The sequence below is a fragment of the Equus przewalskii genome, chromosome 7 (assembly GCF_037783145.1).
Source record: "Equus przewalskii isolate Varuska chromosome 7, EquPr2, whole genome shotgun sequence".
Lineage (NCBI taxonomy): Eukaryota > Metazoa > Chordata > Mammalia > Perissodactyla > Equidae > Equus > Equus przewalskii.
In genome coordinates this window covers 36,288,446-36,306,950 of record NC_091837.1, presented here as the reverse complement: position 1 = coordinate 36,306,950, position 18,505 = coordinate 36,288,446, and the positions used below count along the sequence as shown (strand labels likewise).

The 18,505-nt window shown below is 43.1% G+C and overlaps 1 protein-coding gene and 1 long non-coding RNA gene across 3 annotated transcripts in view; one reads left to right on the top strand and one right to left on the bottom strand.

Moving 5' to 3' along the window:
- Positions 1-18,505, bottom strand: part of RAB31 (RAB31, member RAS oncogene family) — a 120,617-nt gene that overhangs the window by 46,573 nt on the left and 55,539 nt on the right. For both annotated transcript variants that reach the window (XM_070627444.1, XM_070627445.1), the window contains exon 3: positions 10,566-10,647. In XM_070627444.1, coding sequence (XP_070483545.1) covers positions 10,566-10,647 — 82 coding nt within the window. The remainder of the gene's footprint in view (positions 1-10,565; positions 10,648-18,505) is intronic.
- Positions 1,922-17,086, top strand: LOC139084502 (uncharacterized). The gene is made up of 4 exons (XR_011541931.1): positions 1,922-2,285; positions 9,950-10,040; positions 14,336-14,801; positions 16,236-17,086. It is a non-coding gene; the product is annotated as an uncharacterized lncRNA (long non-coding RNA).

Sequence of the window (18,505 nt, the reverse complement as noted above, 5' to 3'; positions counted from 1 at the left end):
TGTGGGTTTTTCTTTTTTCTTTCTTTCATTTTTTTTTTGGATGAGGAATATTGGCCCTGAGCTAACATCTGTGCTAGTCTCCCTCCATTTTGTATGTGAGACACTGCCACAGCATGGCTTGATGAGCAGTGTTTAGGTCCATGCCCAGGATCCAAACCTGCAAACCCCAGGCCTCCAAAGCGGAGCATGCAAACTTAACCACTATGCCACTGGGCCAGCCCTGGGATCTTGTTTTTAACTGCAGGATTGTGATATTTACTTACATATAGCATTGAATCTATTCTTCACTTTTCATGGTGTAAATTTTCAAACATATACACAAGAAGAGAGCACGGTATAATGAACATCCATGTTCTCATCCTCTAGCCTCAAGATCATCACTGCACACGGCCCCCTGGCTTGTTTCTACCCTCTCCTCACTTCCACCCCACCACTAGAGTCTTATGAAGCAAACACTTGATGTCATATCATGACAGGTACTGTTCTAAGCAATGGAGCTGGTAGGTGGAATACTAGCCCTCAGATATGTCCACATCTGAATTCCTGGGACCTGTGAATATGTTATGGCACATGGCAAGGGGGAGTGAAGTTGGAGATGGAATTAAGGTTGCTAACCAGCTGAGCGTGAGATAGGGAGATTAGCCTGGATTGTCCAGGTGGGCCCAATGTCATTGCAGGGTCCTTACAAGTGGAGGGGGGATGCTGGAGAGCTTTGAAGATGCAGGAAGGAGCCACAAACCATGCCGGTGGTCTCTGAAGAAGGCAACATACGGGTTCTTCCCTCCAGCCTCCGGGAAGGAAGGCAGCCACCTGTGCTTGGTCTTGGCCCGGGGAGGCCCATTTCAGACTTCTGACCTGCAGAGCTGTGAGAGTGAATTTGTGTTGCTTTAAGCCACTGAATGTGTGCTAATCTGTCACAGCAGCTGTAGGAAACAGAGAGAAGGGGAAGAAGACAAACAAGAGCCCTGCCCTAAGCAGTCCCCTTATCCGAGGGATCCAATGCAAGACCCCCAGTGGACGCCTGAAACCACGGCAGTACCCAACCCTACATACACGTTTTTTCCTCTACATACATACTTATGATGGTTTAATTCATCAATTAGGCACAGTAAGAGATTAACAACAATAACTAACAATAAAATGGAACAATTGTTACAATATATTGTAAGAAAAGTTACCATAGATCTTAGCAACCTCAGCATACAACTTTTTTCCTTTCCTTATTGAGAATTTTCACCTTTTCACTTAAAGGAAGCGCTTTTCGGCTTCTCTTTGGCATATCCGAATTGCCAGCATTGCTAGTCTTGCGCTTTGGGGCCTTTATTAAGTAAAATAAGGGTGACTTGAATACAAGCACTGCGATACTGCATAGTTGATCTGATAACCAAGACGACCATTAAGTGACTAATGGGCGGTGGTGGACACAGTGTGGACCCGCTGGACAAAGGGATGAGTCATGTCCCAGGCAGGACGGAGCAGGACAGCAAGAAATTTCATCGTGCTCCTCAGAATCTCACGCAATTTAAAACTTATGAATTGTTTGTTTCTGGAATTTTCCATTTAACATCTTCACACCGTGGCTAACTGTGGGAAACTGAAACAGTGGAAAGCAAAACCGTGGATAAGGGGGCTACTGTACATTTTTCTTGGCTTGAAGGGTGGAGTTAGGCAGCCTTCAAAAGGGCTGCTCTGGATATAAATGTCTCCAAACAGCGAGGTCTGCATTCCGAAGACCCTCCAGCTGTCCCCCTTTGGACATGTCCTTCAGTGCCTCAGGAGCACGCTTTTCTGTTATTAACCAAAGTCCGTGTGCCCAATTTCCTTGTCAAGAATGACATTCATATGCTTTATAGGCCCTTTCTCCTGTATTTTAACCAGACTTAGGAAATTAGCTGCATAAATGAAAAAGAAGCAGAGAGGGGGTGGAGAAAACACAACCAGGTAAAGAGCCTCTTAGAGTCTCAACTATGCAAACCCAGAGCCCCCCGGAACCCTGGCTCCTGCAAGGCTGCCTATAATCTTTGCCACACATCCTCTGAGACGTGGCAGAACAGGAACTGGCCTCAACCCAAGCGGCACAGACAATGCCACCTGATTAGAAGCTACTTAGCGCATCTCAGACAGATACAGACCAGTGAAATGTCATTGCTCCGCTTGTGAAGAACCTGCATCAGGCAGAGTTGCCGTCCCTCCCAGAACACACGCGTCCCGAGGAGGGGGCAGCGCAGGCGTCGTGGAGGCCCACAGAGGAGGGGGCGATGCCCGCTGGGGAACCAAAGAAAACGGTAGGTCTGTTGTGACAGAATGCGAAGGGGCAAGGGGCTGGGTCTCCCTTCAGGCAGGAGAAGCTCATCCTTGCTTCTGAAGATCAACTCATGGGTGAGATTTCCCTGTTGTTTTTGTCTTCCACTGCCCCGTCCCTTTCCCTCACTTCCGGCTTTCCCATCGCACCGGCTGAGGGTAGAAATGTTAAAGTGTTTCCCTAAGGACTTACTAAATTTATTTTAATATCCGGACATATCCTTCCTCTCTCTCTCCTGTCAGTGGCCTCCTGACAGGAGGGCAATTCTGCGCCTGAACTCCTGATTTCCTACCTGACACCAAAACCCCCAAACAGCACAACCCTGGGACCCACGAGTGAGCTGAGGCGGCTCCCCGCTCTGTCCACACCGCTCCATCAGACGCCCTTCTTGAATGCCACTGTCATACTCTCCTTCCGGAGTTTCTGTCACCAATTTTTAAATATCACTGAATCTCTTCAGCTGCAACACTTTTAACTAAAGGTGACTCCTGAGGCTTCTTCTAAAAGTAGCTGATTTGGCATAGCCCTATGGACACCTGCTGATCTCATTTTCATAGCACACACCGTTTCCGCAAGCTTCTGATCTGTCTCCTTAGTGGGGCAGTGGGGATCTGAAGGGAGGGAATGTCCTCTTCTCAGGATCTCAATGTGCGCTAATAAAAAGCACTGTTCTCTTGTGAAAGGTGGGGGAGGGAAGCAAAGTCATGAATTTGCCATCTCCCACTGAAGGGCGATCCCTACGGAAACAGCTCCCTAGTGGGTCTGTGGGAAGGCAGAGCAAGGTGAAGCATTCCCCTCCAACAGCGGGTCAGGAGCAGATTCCGAGCACGTGCTGTTTGCTGGCGGTGCCTGGAGCGGGGTTTCTCCTTCCCGTGGCTGCAGGGCAAGCGGAGGAGAAAACAGAGAGCAGCTCATTTGGAGTTTGTAAGAGGCCCCATTCTTCAAGGACTCCTGAAGGTCAAAATTTCCTCTGACTTTAGCAACAGCCTATGAATAGTAAACCAGTTTCTTGACCATAGATCCAGGGCTCTGAACAAAGAAGGAAAGAGAGCAAAAAAGTTTCTTTTGATGTTTGTCAAGCCTGAACTTGACCTCAGATATTTGCCGATCAAAGGAACAGAACTGAGTGTGCAGAATTCAGCCCTCACAAATGTCACATTTGTGGCTAATTGATTTTCAACAAAGGTGCCAAGAAAGCTAACTGGGCAAAGCATGGTCTTTTCAACAAATTGTGTTGGGACAAGAGATTTTGTAGATATGGAAGCTGCATCCCTTCCTTACAAGATACACAAAAATTAACAACACATCGGTCATAGAGCTACAGGTACGAGCGAAAACTATTCAACTCTTAGAAAACCACATAGCAGTAAATCTTTGTGACCTTGGGTTAGGCAAAGACAAGTGTGGGGGAGAAGGTGGACAAATTGGAACCTCACAAATTGTTAGCGGGAATATAAAATGCTACAGCCACCTTGTATAAAATGGTACAGCCACTTTGTATAAAATGGTACAGCCACTTTGGAAAACAGTTTGGCAGGTCCTCAAAATGCTAAACATAGTTACCATCTGACCCATCATTTTCACTCCTAGCTATATACCCATTGAAAAAAAGTCCAAAAAAACACTACATGTCGGCACAAAAACTTGTACGTGAATGTTCATAGCATCGTTATTCACAATAGCCAAAAAGTGGAAACAACCCAGCTGTCCATCAACTGATGAATGGATCAACAAAATGTAGTGAATCCACACAATGGAACATTAATCAGCCATGAAAAGGGAGGACGCACTGATCCACGCTACAGCATGGATGAACCTCGATAATATTATGCTGAGTGAAGGACACTAGCCACAAAAAAACATAGATTCTATGATTCCATGTATAGGAAATGTCCGGATTAGGCAAATCTGGAGGCAGAAAGTAACCGAGGGCTGGGGCACTTGGGGAGAAATGGAGAATGCCTGCTAATGGGTTCAGGGTTTCTTTTGGGAATGATGAAAATGTTTTAAAATTGATTGTGGTGATGCCTGCACAATTCTTAATACACTAGAGTCCACTGAACTGTGCACTTTAAGTGGGTGAACTGTATGATATGTGAATTATATCTGTTCAAAAAAATAAAAAGAGGCTGGTAATATTCCACATGCCAATAATCAACACAAACAAACGTGGACAGAAGCGTTTATCACTTAATTTGATTTTCAAGCACTAAAACTCCAGGATAGATTATCCAGAAAAGACGAAAGCCTGGCTCAGCTGCTTCTGAGGTGAACCAGGGAACGAAAACAAGAAGCTCATGAGACTGAAGCTCTGAGTGAGTCTAGAACAGGTGAGGAGGTGCACAGGAAAAGAGCTCCCCTGCCAAGGAAAAAGCAAACAGAGCCCTCCACACCACAGCTGCTTCATCAGGCTCTTCTCATAAACCATTTTCCAACACAAAGAGGAATCCATCTCAGGCACGAGGAAGTAATGAATATATTTTAAAAAAGCCATGGAAGGTCAAACGTTATCTCTACAGTGTCAGGTTTCTTAACAGGAAATTTATTCGGGGTGGATCATGGAGTGTGGAATAGTAAAGCTCAGTGGGCAAAGACTGAGGGAGGTGTCTAAGAAAAAGCTTCCGGCTGAAAGAAGTTGTGCCTCCGAGGCATCCAGAGCAAGAGAACCCAACAGAGGCCTCTGGGGGACACAATGGTGGCCACCAATTCTTCACTTTTCCATGAGTCTATGCCCTACTTGTGCCAGTGAAACTTTTCAGTTCCTCTCACTAAAGTCTGTGTGTCTCTCTACCTCTTGACTTTGGGCTCAGCCATGTGACTTGCCTTGGCCAATGGAATGTAGGCTGTGTGACATGTGCTCGTTCTAACCGTGGCGCTAAGAGGCCTTGTGCCTGTCCCTTGGCCCTCCTGCTTCTGCTCTGCCTGAGAAGAGCTTCGCCAGGTAGCTGCCTCTCCAACCCCAGAATGAACAAGCAAGCAGAGCGCCCCAGGCCGACGCACAGACCCACAGCCTAAAGCAGAGCCACCTCAGCTAGAGAGCTCCATAATATTTTTGCCACTATTCTAGAAGTATGAGTATTTTTAATAAAATGATAAAGAAAGAATTGCACACACTGTGATGTGTCGATTTTCAGGATTAATAATAGGACTCTGTATTCTAAATAAAGTCTTGTTTACTCAAGCTCATACTTAGAATTCTACAATAGCTCAATCTTATATCGGGTGATATCAGTGGACTCAGTCCCGTATAGCATTATTCAATTTGATCTTACTTAGCATTTCTTTTATTTTCAAAGTTTTATCAAATTTTTTAAAATACCAAAAAAGGACAATAATAATAAATTATGTAATTTGCTACACAAGTCTTTGCATAATGTCATTTTTAACATTATTAATTTCAATGCTTCATAATTACTGCTAAATATTGGCAAAGGGAGCCTATTTTTTAGTCTGTAGATGTGTTCTCCAATTTCACCTTTAAAAAGCATAACATAATGAGCTTGACTTCAGAAGTCAATCTGTTCAGTTTCAGATGTGTTAAAGTAACGGAGAGTTCTTTATTCTAGTAACAGAACCATCGATTCTCCTTTGTGGAATTTGTGACTGAGGTTCATTTGAAACCCAGCCTTTATAAATACAACCATTATGACTGAGGCGTTAGGAGAGAGGGACAGCTCTAACACTGACTTTAACCAAACTGAAACAAAAGAATAAAATGATCTATTTTTCCATGTTAGAGTCTTAGAATAACATTGTTCTGCTGGATCAGACCAAGAGAATGAAGCCGGAAATTCTTCCAAGTTACTGACATTTTAATGGATTATCCTATGGATTCTGATTTTTTTTAAAGCAGAAACAGAATGATTTGGAAGCACATATCTAGGAAATGAAGGTTGCACTTCCTATTGACGAGACATTTTTAATAGCAATGAGGATATTCGAGCCCCCAGTTTAAGTAGAAAAACAAAGAAGGAAGTCAAAAGGACACTCAATGGGAAAGAATGGCGTGTTGACACGTTAGGACAGAAGTCTCGTCTCCCGTCACAAACCCTGACCAACAGGAAGCAGGAGAGCAGAGCTGGGCAGACAAATTCTTCTCTCCCCCCTGGGGACCACTGCGAGCTCCTGTGTACATGCTGCCAGAGGCATCTGCTGACCGACTGCTGCGTTCTCCTCACAGCTCAGCAGGAAGCAGAAACTAGCACAATAACTCATCGAAGGAGGACAGGCTGAAAACCCCCGAAAGCCCACACTGACGCTCCAGCGTGGGCCCCCTCCCCGTCAGCAGCTCCTCAGAGCAACAAGCTGGATGCACAAATCTTGACAACGTTAAGCTTCTAACAAATGGGATTCAACAATCAATTGGAAGACGGTTAAATTTTTTTAAACTTTTTTTTACGGAGGCACTCTAAGGATTACCATCTGCCATTGAAAGAATCATGAGATGTCCATTGTATATGGCGGAATGCAAAGCAAAATTAAGACAGCATATGAAGAATGAACACTCTCTTATACAAAGACTGGGAGGAAAAGGGGGATCCTTTTACATTTCCAGTGCTCACAGGGAAAAGTGATTTTTCAAGAGTATGAATCTGTGCCGCAAACATAACACCGAATTAGTATGGGGCAGTGAGTGGGGCATTAGCCGGGATGCCGTGCATGCCAGGCAGAACATGGGTCAGTCCTTCCACAAATAAGCAGCTACACAGTGCCTAACACATGCAGAGCACTGCGTTGAGCATTTTCCTCTCTTGAGGACACAGAAATCTAAGTTTCCATCACCAAATCATAAATCCAAATAGAGTTTGTTTATTTATAATTATGAAAACTCAGAAGAACAGTAGCAGATTTCTACAAAGATAAGGAGGAATAAGAAAATGCGCTGGACTCCGACAATTAATGAGACAGAACAAATAGCAATAGGCACAAGCCACAGCAGGGAATTTATTTTTAGCTCAAACATTAGGCAATGTCATTACAAGCACCATTAAGTCCAGCAACAAGCTGCCAAAGCGAGTGAAAAACTGCCACCCCTGGAGACATGTGAGACTGCATGGGGGCCCCAGACAAGGACAGCCTGAGGATAACCACAGCAGGCCTTCGAGGGTGAGAGAGATCGCATGACTGCAAGGGCCACGGAGATGTTGCTCACACACGCTCCACAAATCTAGATTCTAAAAGCATTCACCTGAAATTATCATCCAAAATTAGTCCTTCTTCCCTGAAACACTACTGCGGAGTCGGGCCTTGCACACATACTCAGAACTATAACAACACGTAACACTAATAAAACATATACACAAGGCCCCCTTATCCCAGGTTTTGCTTTCTGTGGTTTCCATGGTTACTCGTGGTAAACCAAGGTCCAAAAATATTAAATGGAAAATTCCGGAAATAAACAATTCATAAGTTTTAAATTGCCTGCCGTTCTGAGTAGTGTGATGAAATCGTGAGCCATCCGGTTCCCTCCCGCCCAGGAGGTGACTCACCCCTTAGTCCCTCAGATCCCCTGTAGACGCCACGGCCCGTTAGTCACTGAGCAGTTGGTCTTCTTGGTTATCAGATCAGGAGTTGCGGTACCGCAGTGCTTGTGTTCAAGCCCCCCTTAGTTTACTCAATAATGGCCCCGAAGCGCAAGGGTAGTGATGCTGGCAATTCAGATATGACAAAGAGAAGTTACTGTTGTTAAATTCTTACTGTGCCTAATTTATAAATTAAACTTAATCACAGGTATGCATGTGGAGGAAAAAACGGTTTATATAGGGTTCGGTTCTATCCGAAGTTTCAGGTATCCACGGGAGTCCTGGAGCGTGTCCCCCACAGGTGAGGGGGTCTGCTGTAATACTAAAGCAATACATAGACATAACAGACTACACACATGCTACTATACAATGCTATGCTTCCAAAAGTGCAGGCATAGCAATATAGTCACAGATATTTACAATCTCTAATAGTCAAATTTTAGGAAAATCAATTCAAATAATTAGAAATACAGTCATATGAAAAATTTTCTATTGCTATTTTGCTTTGAGGTAGTAAGGGGGCCAAACTACAAACTACAATAGTCCCTTTAGAGTACCAAATCTCATCAAAAGCAGTGAACCCCTTGAACACTGTAGTAGAAGAGGTAAGTAAGTGGCGATTACTCTGTTTAGATCATACAGAATGCCCCCTTAGGAACAAGATTTATCAAGTGAAAAGAGCAGGTTAGAAAGAGTCACGATCGCATTGAGATGAGATTATCAACACACGCATAGTGAGATATCTGACCAATGGTCATCTAATGTCAACAGTGGAAATATCTGGGTAGTGGAATTTTGGATAATTTTACTTTCAACTGTATGGCTTCTGTATGGTTTTTCTATCAGAACAAAACCATAAAGCTCAAGACCCAAACTGCTAGATTCAAATTTCAACTTTAAGCTTTACTGGCTGTGTGATCTTGAACAAGTGACTTAACCTCTCTGTGCCTCAGTGACCTCAAAGGGGATAAAAATGGTCGCTACCTCAGAGTGCTGTGAGAGGACTAAATGCCTTTGTACGCAGAAGACACTTGGGACAGCACAGGGAACACAGCAAGTCCTCGGTGCACGTCAGCCACTAGCAGAAGCAGCTAATACTAAGACACCTACTTGTAAAAAAGACTTAGGGCACTCATTAAAAGCAGCTGCAAAAGCAACTATTTCATGGCCAAAAGTAAAAAGGGAGCGGGAGAACCTCTCTGCTTACATCTAAATAACGACCAAAACTCCAAAAACAAAAACCTCGCAGACCAGCTACAAAGCACACACAGGTGGCGAGAAGGAGGCCCCTCGTGGCCGGCAGTCACCGGTGTCAGGAGTCGGGACGCACGGCCAACGCAGAGAGTCACAGAGGTGCTTGGGCAGCGGCTGCGCCGGGTGTGCGCGCGTCTGCGCTCAGTGCAGCGGCAAAATGCAAGACGTTCTAATGAGGTTAGCATTTGTAGGCCGGAAGATTTGTCCTAATTTTAAAAAAAGGAATCTTTAAAACACCTTTATCTGCAAACGCTGGAACGTTAGTTTTAAAAGGGGGTTTATATAAGATGAAAATTACATAAACATACACTTAACTTGTTAGGAGCCGATAATGAAAATGATGGATTATCCCAAACCCCAGATTCTCTTCCTTTGAGAGAAAGAGACAAACGGAGTCAGTAAGTGAATTAAGTAGTATCTAAGAAGTTGGTAAGAGCTGTGGAGAAAGGCGAAGCGAGTGCAGTAGGGAGGGGAGAGGACGCTGTGCTGACACTGTCGCTGGCGGAGTGGAGAAGGCGACATCTGAGCCTGGGTCAGACGAGGGAAAGTTCCAGCCATCTAACTGCATAATTATCAGCTCTGACGAAAGTCATGATCAGGTTGGAGCTCTCAGTAAAGACAAGGCACTGGCTCTCCCTGTGCTCCTTCTTCCTGGCCACCCCTTCCAACTCTCACACACTCTAGTTGTTATACAAACTCCCTGTTACAGTCTGTTGGCACTTGTTATTTCACTTTCTAAAATCTAAAGACACAAGCTGCTTGAATGAATAATCTTCTCCATAAATATTTTCAGCAAATAAAAAGAACTAAGAATAAGAGAAAAGTCATCAGCTGTTTCTGGTAACCCAAAGTGCATTCCTCCATTTTCCAGTAAAAGAACCCAGACTTCCCCTGAGGAACCAGGGCTCCCGACCTCCAGCAGACCTCCCGCCGTGTGGATCAGGTGGAGCCATGCCTCTCGGGTAAGCGTGCACCCGACCCTCCCAGTAGGCGCACCAATCCCCCAGAACACTACACAGCATCAAGTTCAGGCGGGAGCACTCCACCCAAACCAGGCAATGAGACCCAGAGGCTCGGACAGGTAGGGTGTAACTCATGAGAAAGAGGTGCTCTCCTTCACGGGCTTGCTGAGGTGGTAGAATGCAGGCCTGGAGTTGCTTATGAGGCCATCCTTGCCACCCTCCGGGAAGGGAGGAAGGTGGGTCTGCCTAAAAACGAAGCCAATGTTGAGGTGAGCAAGGAAGGAAAAAGGAATGGGGTTGGGTGCCTCTCACAAGGCATTTGGAAGACTTGAACTCAGCCCTGCCTTAAGATACGCACCCCCCTACGTTTTTCTCATAGCTGAGGAATATGTCTCCTGTTTTGCTTAAATAATTTCAAGCTGGTTTCTGTCACTTGCAACCAAGAGAATCTCACCAAATACAAAGAAGGCTTCAGAAACTGATCTCGGTCTTTTCCCTAGAAAGCCAACAGCAGCGTTTCCTTACCCGTTCCTGACCAGCAGTGTCCCAGATGAGGAACTTATGAAGTTCATTTCCACAAGGCACAGTTTTGGTCATAAAAGATGCCCTGAAAAAGAGAATCAACATCTCCACATTATCAATTACCCTCTACAGTCTTCACAAAGACTCCTGTTTCAAACAAGTTAAGGTTGTACCTCAGCGGGACCCTGAAAGCTCACGTCCTGGGGGCCCCTCAGAAGAAGGAAGGACAGCTGGAGCAAGTAAAAGCAAAGATTCTGCATGTTCTGTTGTCCAACTGGAGGTTTGTGGGAGATGGAGGAGAGGCAAAGGATGCATTTGAAACACTGCCTTTCCAAAAACACTTATCTTCAATTCTTCTAAGATAATATGCCCGACATCAGGAAAGAAAATAAAGCTTTAGATTTTAAAAATATATTGTTATAACAATTAAGAGTGAAAAGGGGAGCTGGTATTTGGGCGTGTTACTCTTCAGGCCTTGCAATGGCACAAACAGAAAACTGCCTTACATATTTACCTGTGCTATCAACCCAACACTAACAGCCAGGAAGAGAACATGAGCTCTAACTCCCATCCTGCCAGCATAAATGCAGGGAGAAAGACTGGTAGCTTAAACATGTATCTTCTCTCCATGAAAAAGAAAGGGTTTGATATTCTCAGTACAGATAGTATATATCTTGATATTTTCTTTTGCATATTTCCTCTTAAGCTTTTCTTTGTGCTCATGAAAGATGTAAAAATCTAATACAAGGAATGTTTAATACCCTTGACTTTTTTTCTGTGAAATAAAGCTTCTTATTCATTTAAAAGTAGCAAGCGTGCCCAACAGTGGGACAACAAGACATGACAAGCCTGCTGATGTGATGGAGTAAGAAATACACACATCACCTATGCAGCATTCTGCAAAAATAGTTCATCTGAATTTAATCATGAGGAAAGAATCAGGCAAATCTAGAACATGGAACATTTTTACAAGACAACTGGCCTGGATGCTTCAAGTAAGACAACGTCATGAAAAGCAAGCAAAACAAAAGACCAGGAGATTGTTTTAGATCTAGATTAAGAGAGAGAAGAAAGAGAGAAAACAACCAAATGTATCATGTGGACCTTGACTGGATCCTGCATTAGGAGGAAAACAGATTTAAAAGACATTTTGAGGACAATTGGAGAAATTTAAATTTAGACTATCTGTGACGAAACATTGACTCAAAATTAATTTCCTACGTATGATAATGGTATTCTCATTATATTCTTATTCCTAGGAGATGCATACTAGAGTTTTTAGAGGTAAAGTGCCAGGATGTCTCCTCTCACTTTCATGTGGTCCAGCCGGCCCCCAGGGCCAGCGCAGAGCCCAGCCCTGCACCCACTCGGCACGCATCCTGGAAATATTTCCTCAACTTCTCCTGCTTTTCCCCAAGACTAAGAGACAAACCAGAAGTCCCAAGGAGAAAAGCATATGTCCTTGCAATTCCCACACATACACACACACCCCAAAGGTTAACAGTTAGAGAGTTCTAATTATCTGTGTACAATTGCACTAAATGGAAATTCTCAGTATTTTTCTAAGTGATATGACCCAATATTTTAAAACCACATCTGTCCCATGACATTTCACTTCTTTAAAAGTCCTTAAAATATGCATCCCAGACTACTGATAAGAGCAAATATATTCCAAAAATGGAAATATCCTTATTACTTTTCCCATTATAAAAGCAATATATGTACAAAAAAGAAATTCAAAAAAGGAAAACAAAGGAAATAAAACTCAACTGTAATTTTACCACATAGCCACAATCACTGCTAATAAGTTGGTATATGTCCTTCCAAATTATTTTTATACAACTTTTACCCCCCAAATTGATCAGACTCTACATAAATTTTTTGTTTCTCCTCCACTTTATCATGGACATCTTTCCATTTCTATGAATATAGATCAACATCATTATCTAAAATGATGGAGTATTACACACCATATTACAGATTTGCTCTCAAAATGCACTCATGGGCATTTTGGTCACCTATTTTTCACTATTATGACAATGATCAAATGAATATCCTTGTACCTAAATCTTTGCGTCCTTGTACAACTATTTCCTTGGACCTAATTCTTAGAAGTAGATGTGCTCCACTTTCCTATGTTTGCCAAACTGTGGGTTGTCCCAACCTACACGCCCATGGCAGGGTGTGAGACGACCTTTGCCCCAACCAATACTAATCTTTTAAATCTTTTCCAGTACGACAGGTAGAAAGCAGTATCTCATTCCTGTGTGTATGATCCTCATCAGAAGTCTGGCCATCACTTCCGTGTTGATTGTTCACTTGTATTTTACTTTTGTGAATCTTTAATTCATGACCTTTGCCCCTTTGCAGTTGTAGTGTTCATCCTTTTCTTATGCACTTTTTGAGTATTTTATACTAACCTTTTGTAACATTATTTTTTTTTTTCTTTTTGAGGAAGATTAGCCCTGAGCTAACTGCTGCCAATACTCCTCTTTTCGCTGAGGAAGACTGGCCCTGAGCTAACATCCATGCCCATCTTTCTCTACTTTATATGTGGGACGCCTGCCACAGCATGGTTTGCCAAGTGGTGCCATGTCTGCACCCAGGATCCGAACCAGTGAACACTGGGCTGCAGAAGTGCAACGTGCACACTTAACCGCTGTGCCACTGGGCTGGCCCCCTGTAACAGTATATATACATATATATACATTTTTTTAAATAGGAATCTTTTATTTTTTTATTTATTTAGTTTTTAAGATTTTATTTTTTTTTTGCTTTTTCTCCCCAAAGCCCCCTGGTACATAGTTGTGTATTTTAGTTGTGGGTCCTTCTAGTTGTAGCATGTGGGATGCCGCCTCAGCGTGGCCTGATGAGCAGTGCCATGTCCGCGCCCAGGATTCGAACCAACGAAACACTGGGCCGCCTGCTGCGGAGCACACGAACTTAACTACTCGGCCATGGGGCCGGCCCCAGCCTGTAACAGTATATTTTTAAAAATATTTTTCCAGTTTAATCTTTGCCCTTTAATGTTGTTTCTGGAAGTTTCTCCATAAACGCCTTTTAAAATTTTATGTAGACGACTATGTCAATATTTTGTTTTTGTGTTTGTTTTTGCTTTTGCTTTGATGTAAGCCAGATTTTCATTCATTCCTCATATATTCTAGGTAACAGGATAAATAATACATCAACCACACGTTAAAAAGTTCTCAGGCTTAGAAAACTAAGTTCATGCCTTTAAAATCTTAGAATCATAAACTTTTAGAGGTGGAAAAAACATAAAATATCAACCCCCTCACCTCAGAGATAAGGGGCTGGTGGAATCTGAGACCAGAAAGACTGCCTTGTCCGTGGTCAGAGAAGAAGCTCCCTGAGTTTCCCCATCTGTGAAATAGGACCCATGTCTACTCTGCATGATCTGGGGGGCTGTGATAGGGTCGAACAGGAAATGACCCCTGTGAAATTCACAACATTTTTAAAAATAACACCTAAAACTGTGAAATTCTCCCTTGCTACACGGTAAGTCCTGAGAAACAGCTTTAGTAACAGAAGTAATGCATATCATACATACATATATAGTGTATACACATGCGCACACACACACACACAGGCACACACCCCTCTCTGTCCCTGATTTCTTGTCACTAGGAGAAGAACTATCAATATTTGAAATGAAGACTGACAATCATTGCTCTTTTGGTTGTTTGGGGTGTTTTTTCCAGCCTCTGCTAGCTTTCAATCTTATAAGAACCTCAGGCATCTTTTCTTCTCTACAGATTACCTTCCAGCAGTGGAGGGGGAAGATTCTGCAATGCTGACTTGACTTCATTATCTGTGGGAACCAAGATCTGGCAGAGAAGTCACACAATTTCCTTTTACAAGTCGAAATAGAAAGGGAGAAACACACGCACATATATATGTTCAAGATGTTGGCACAATCTGCTTGAACAGCAGAGCCAAGACTTTTCAGTGTGAGTCACAGGAGATGATAAGAATGAACTCTTTTGACGCTGAACTGATGACATTTTAGAGCCTGTGGCCTTTCCCGCTGGTCGGTGATCACAGTGAGAGAACAAGGGTGGACTCTGAGACTGACGCACTTGGTTTGAATCACAAGTTTGCCGTTCACTGGCTGTGTGCGCTCAAACAAGTCACCTGGCTGCACTGACCCTTAGGGCCGGCTGGGTTACTGGAAAAAAGGCTCTGCGCCAAGGACAAGAACTGAAATATCTATGGGACCAGGTAGGCCATGCAAATGAGCAAAGTGGGCTAGGTGTAAAAGTAATGATAATAAAAATAACAGTAACAATAAGCAGTGGGAGTGACGTGGAGTGGAGATAGCAAGCCCTGCCCCCCCACACCCACCCCCGGCCCCCGCAGAGGGAGCCCCTGGGGCTCAGTTCCAGTGGCTTCCGCCACATGAGCATGCATACCCAGTGCTCCAATTCTACTGATTTTCAAAGAGGTCAGAATTCAAGTTTATTATGTAAAAATCTCCTGATTCTTCATTATTGTTTTAGGATTTTTAAAGCACACTAAACAAAACATACCTATAAGCCAGACTCCCGGCCTACCTGCTGAGGGATAAGCACTCAATCTTTTAAAAGTATCCCACTTACGCCATCTTCCAAGAAGTCTGCATGTTCCTGCTAGCTTTATTTTTCTGAAACTGGGGTTTGGAAACATTTTCTCAAAATCCCAGAAAAGAGGACAAAGTTTGAGTGATTTTAAAATTGGGCAATTAAACTATACCAGGAAAAGACAACACGTCAGAATGGAGGAGCTGAGCTTAATCCTGATCCAGAGTGAGGCACGCAGTAGACGGAAAGCAGAGGAGCACACAGTTTAATGCTGCAGCCGCTTGCCGTTGTGTCTATGAAGAATTAAGTTAGGAGAAAAGGCTTAAGTGTGAAGTTTACAGGAGAAGAACAGAATTCAAAATGACACATGCAAAATATTTTTAAATAATACCTAAAGCTCGTTCATATACAGAAGGGCAAGCTTTCTGAAAAACAATTTGGTAATATCCATCAAGAACTTGAAATATGTTCTTATTCTTTGACTAAATTACCCCATTGCTACGAATGTAATCTAATGAAATAAGCAGAGGTAGACGCAAGTATTTATGCCCAATGATATACATCGTAACATTATTTATCAAAGTAAAAAAATTTTAAACAACCTAAATGCCTAAAATTGAAAATATAGCCATTAAAAATAATTGTTTCTAAAGACCATTTAATGACATGGAATTCACAATATAATGCTGAATGAAAAAATGATTTTATATATATATATAGGAAAACGACAAAGAAAATATACCAAATGTTTACAGTAGTTACTCTGGGGGGTAGATTATGGGCAATTTTTATATTTCTCCTCATTTTCAATTTTTTATGATGAGTATATACTTTTATAATCAGAAAAAAATATTGTTTTCATCATGTTTTTGAAGATTATGTGACATTATAAGAAAATGTTCAAAATATATTAAGTAGAAAACAGGATAAAAACTACATATATACTATAATTCCTATTTTTCATAAATTCTGTGTTTTTTAGCTTATTTAGACTGAACATGAATTTTTATAACCAGAAAAATTAAACTTTAATCTTGACTCTGTCGAGGAAATGCACAGACAGCAATTAAAGTGTCCTGTTCATGCCATCTTCCAGGAGATCTGTATTCATGAAAAGAATAAGGAAAACCACATGGACGGAGAATGACCCACATGGACAGAGAATGACCCACGAGGACGGAGAATGACCCACATGGACAGAGAATGACCCACGTGGACGGAGAATGACCCACATGGACGGAGAATGCATGCTGCAGCATGTTAGGAAGGACCTGATACTGTTTTTGTTTTTGAAAATTAGGTGTTTGTATACCTGCATATACATAGAAAATACTTCTAAGAAATAAGTTAAACATGCACTTTGGACTTTTAAATATTGGTAATACAAATCGAAGAATATGGGATTGGAGAGCTAGTAAAGATCCTCTAACTTCTGTTTTAATTTTAAACATTTATGTATGATCTGAACTTTTCACAATGAGCATTATAATTTAAAGAACAAATACAAAAGTTTTTAGTTAATAGACTATTTTTTAGAGAAGTTTTAGGTTTACACAAAAACTGAGCAGAAAGTACAGAGAGTTTCCATACAAGACATAATTGTTTAAAAGCCCCAACCACCACAACGTATTTACTAGGCGAAGTACCACCAACAGCGTTTGATCGGTTATCCCCAGAATGGAGAGCAGTGCGGGGCGCTGGATACAACACGACTCCACACACTGCCCCCATGAGGTGGAGTGTATTTCCCCTCTTGAATCTGGGCTGGCATGATGACGTGCTCTGACCAAGCGATGGTGATCAGAGTGATATGCTTATTATAATTTTGGCATAATGGTCCTTACATCTATGAGTAACAGTTATGCTTAACACTTTTATGTATTTACCATAATTTGTGGTGAAGCATGCATTTATTTATGCCTTTTTATTTAAAAAGAAATCATTACCAAAGGAAGACAGATTTGTTATTAAAAAAATTTTTTTTTAAGTTTAAAAAGCAGACAGAGGGCCAGCCTGATGGCACAGCAGTTGAGTTTGCACGCTCCACTTCAGCAGCCTAGGGTTTGCCGGTTGGGATCCCGGGCACGGACCTACACACCACTCATCAAGCCTTGGTGTGGCAGGTGTCCTACATACAAAACAGGGGAAGGTGGGCATGGATGTTAGCTCAGGGCCAATCTTCTTCAGCAAAAAGAGGAGGATGGGTGGTGGATGTTAGCACAGGGCTAATCTTCCTCAAAAAATTTTTTTAATTAAGAAAAAGAGTAGACAGCAAAAGTCCCTCTTCCATCTTCCAGAACCATACTTCAGTTTATCACTCTTATAGGTTTTGCTTTTATTATCAAGAAACACAAACTGGCAAATTAAAGAGGAAAAAAGTACATCACAGATGAGAGCGAGAAGAATTTCCCTATAAAATTGTCCCCCGTCTACAGAAGCACTGGCGTTGGGAGGCAATGCCCACGCCTCTCACATCCCACACCTCTCGAGGGCAGAACTGCGTCTCCTCCCCAGGTGTGCTGTCGGGATGTCTGTATGGCTCGGAAGGGAGAGAGCAAAGCACAGGCATGCTTACCGCCCGTTAGAAAAGATTTGGGCTCCTCTCCTGTGAGGCAACCCACTGCATGTAGGGTGTCAGCTCTTTGCCTCCCCCTCGGGGAAAGTGAGGCTTAGGGAACCAAGGCCAAGCAATAATACTCTGGCTACCGCTATTTCCTGTCTCTGACACAGGAGCCGAGTGTCTTCTGCCAGCATCCATGAGATGGGGGCAGATAACTGGTTAGCCTCTGGACCCTTCACGGTTCTTGACGCTCAATTTCCTCGACCACATTTCTTTAAGCCATTTTTTAATTACAAAACGTATCGGATTTTCTCACGTCCACCGCGCCAACCACTGGCCTATCGACCCACTGTTCCTGAGCACCGGCTTATGCCCTGCCACGAATTTTCTCTACTTACTACTGAGAGAGACAGTTGCCCCCATCCTCACCAGTCCTGCAGCGTTCCCCAAATATATACCCAGCTGTTTCCCTTCTGAGGAAAACAAACCCTTGCTCTCTGCAAAGAGCATGCTATCTGCAGGGAGAAAATAAGTGAGGCCAAGTCCTAAGACAGGCAACCATGGAGCATCTGCAAAATGCCACGGCAAAAGACCCTCTGGCGAAAGCCTCCCCCAGGAGAGGGAGCCGGCACCCAGATCCTCGGGCCTGCGAAGGGACCGATCCAGCCCGCCCCTCAAGCACAGGTATGGAAATGCTGATGCTCGTTAATCCAGAAAAGGAAAGTCGACCTGCCCCACAGGCTGCAGACAGTGCAGCTGTGTGAGTGGACGGCGTCTCCAAGTTCACTGCCAGGCAGGTTTAAGCG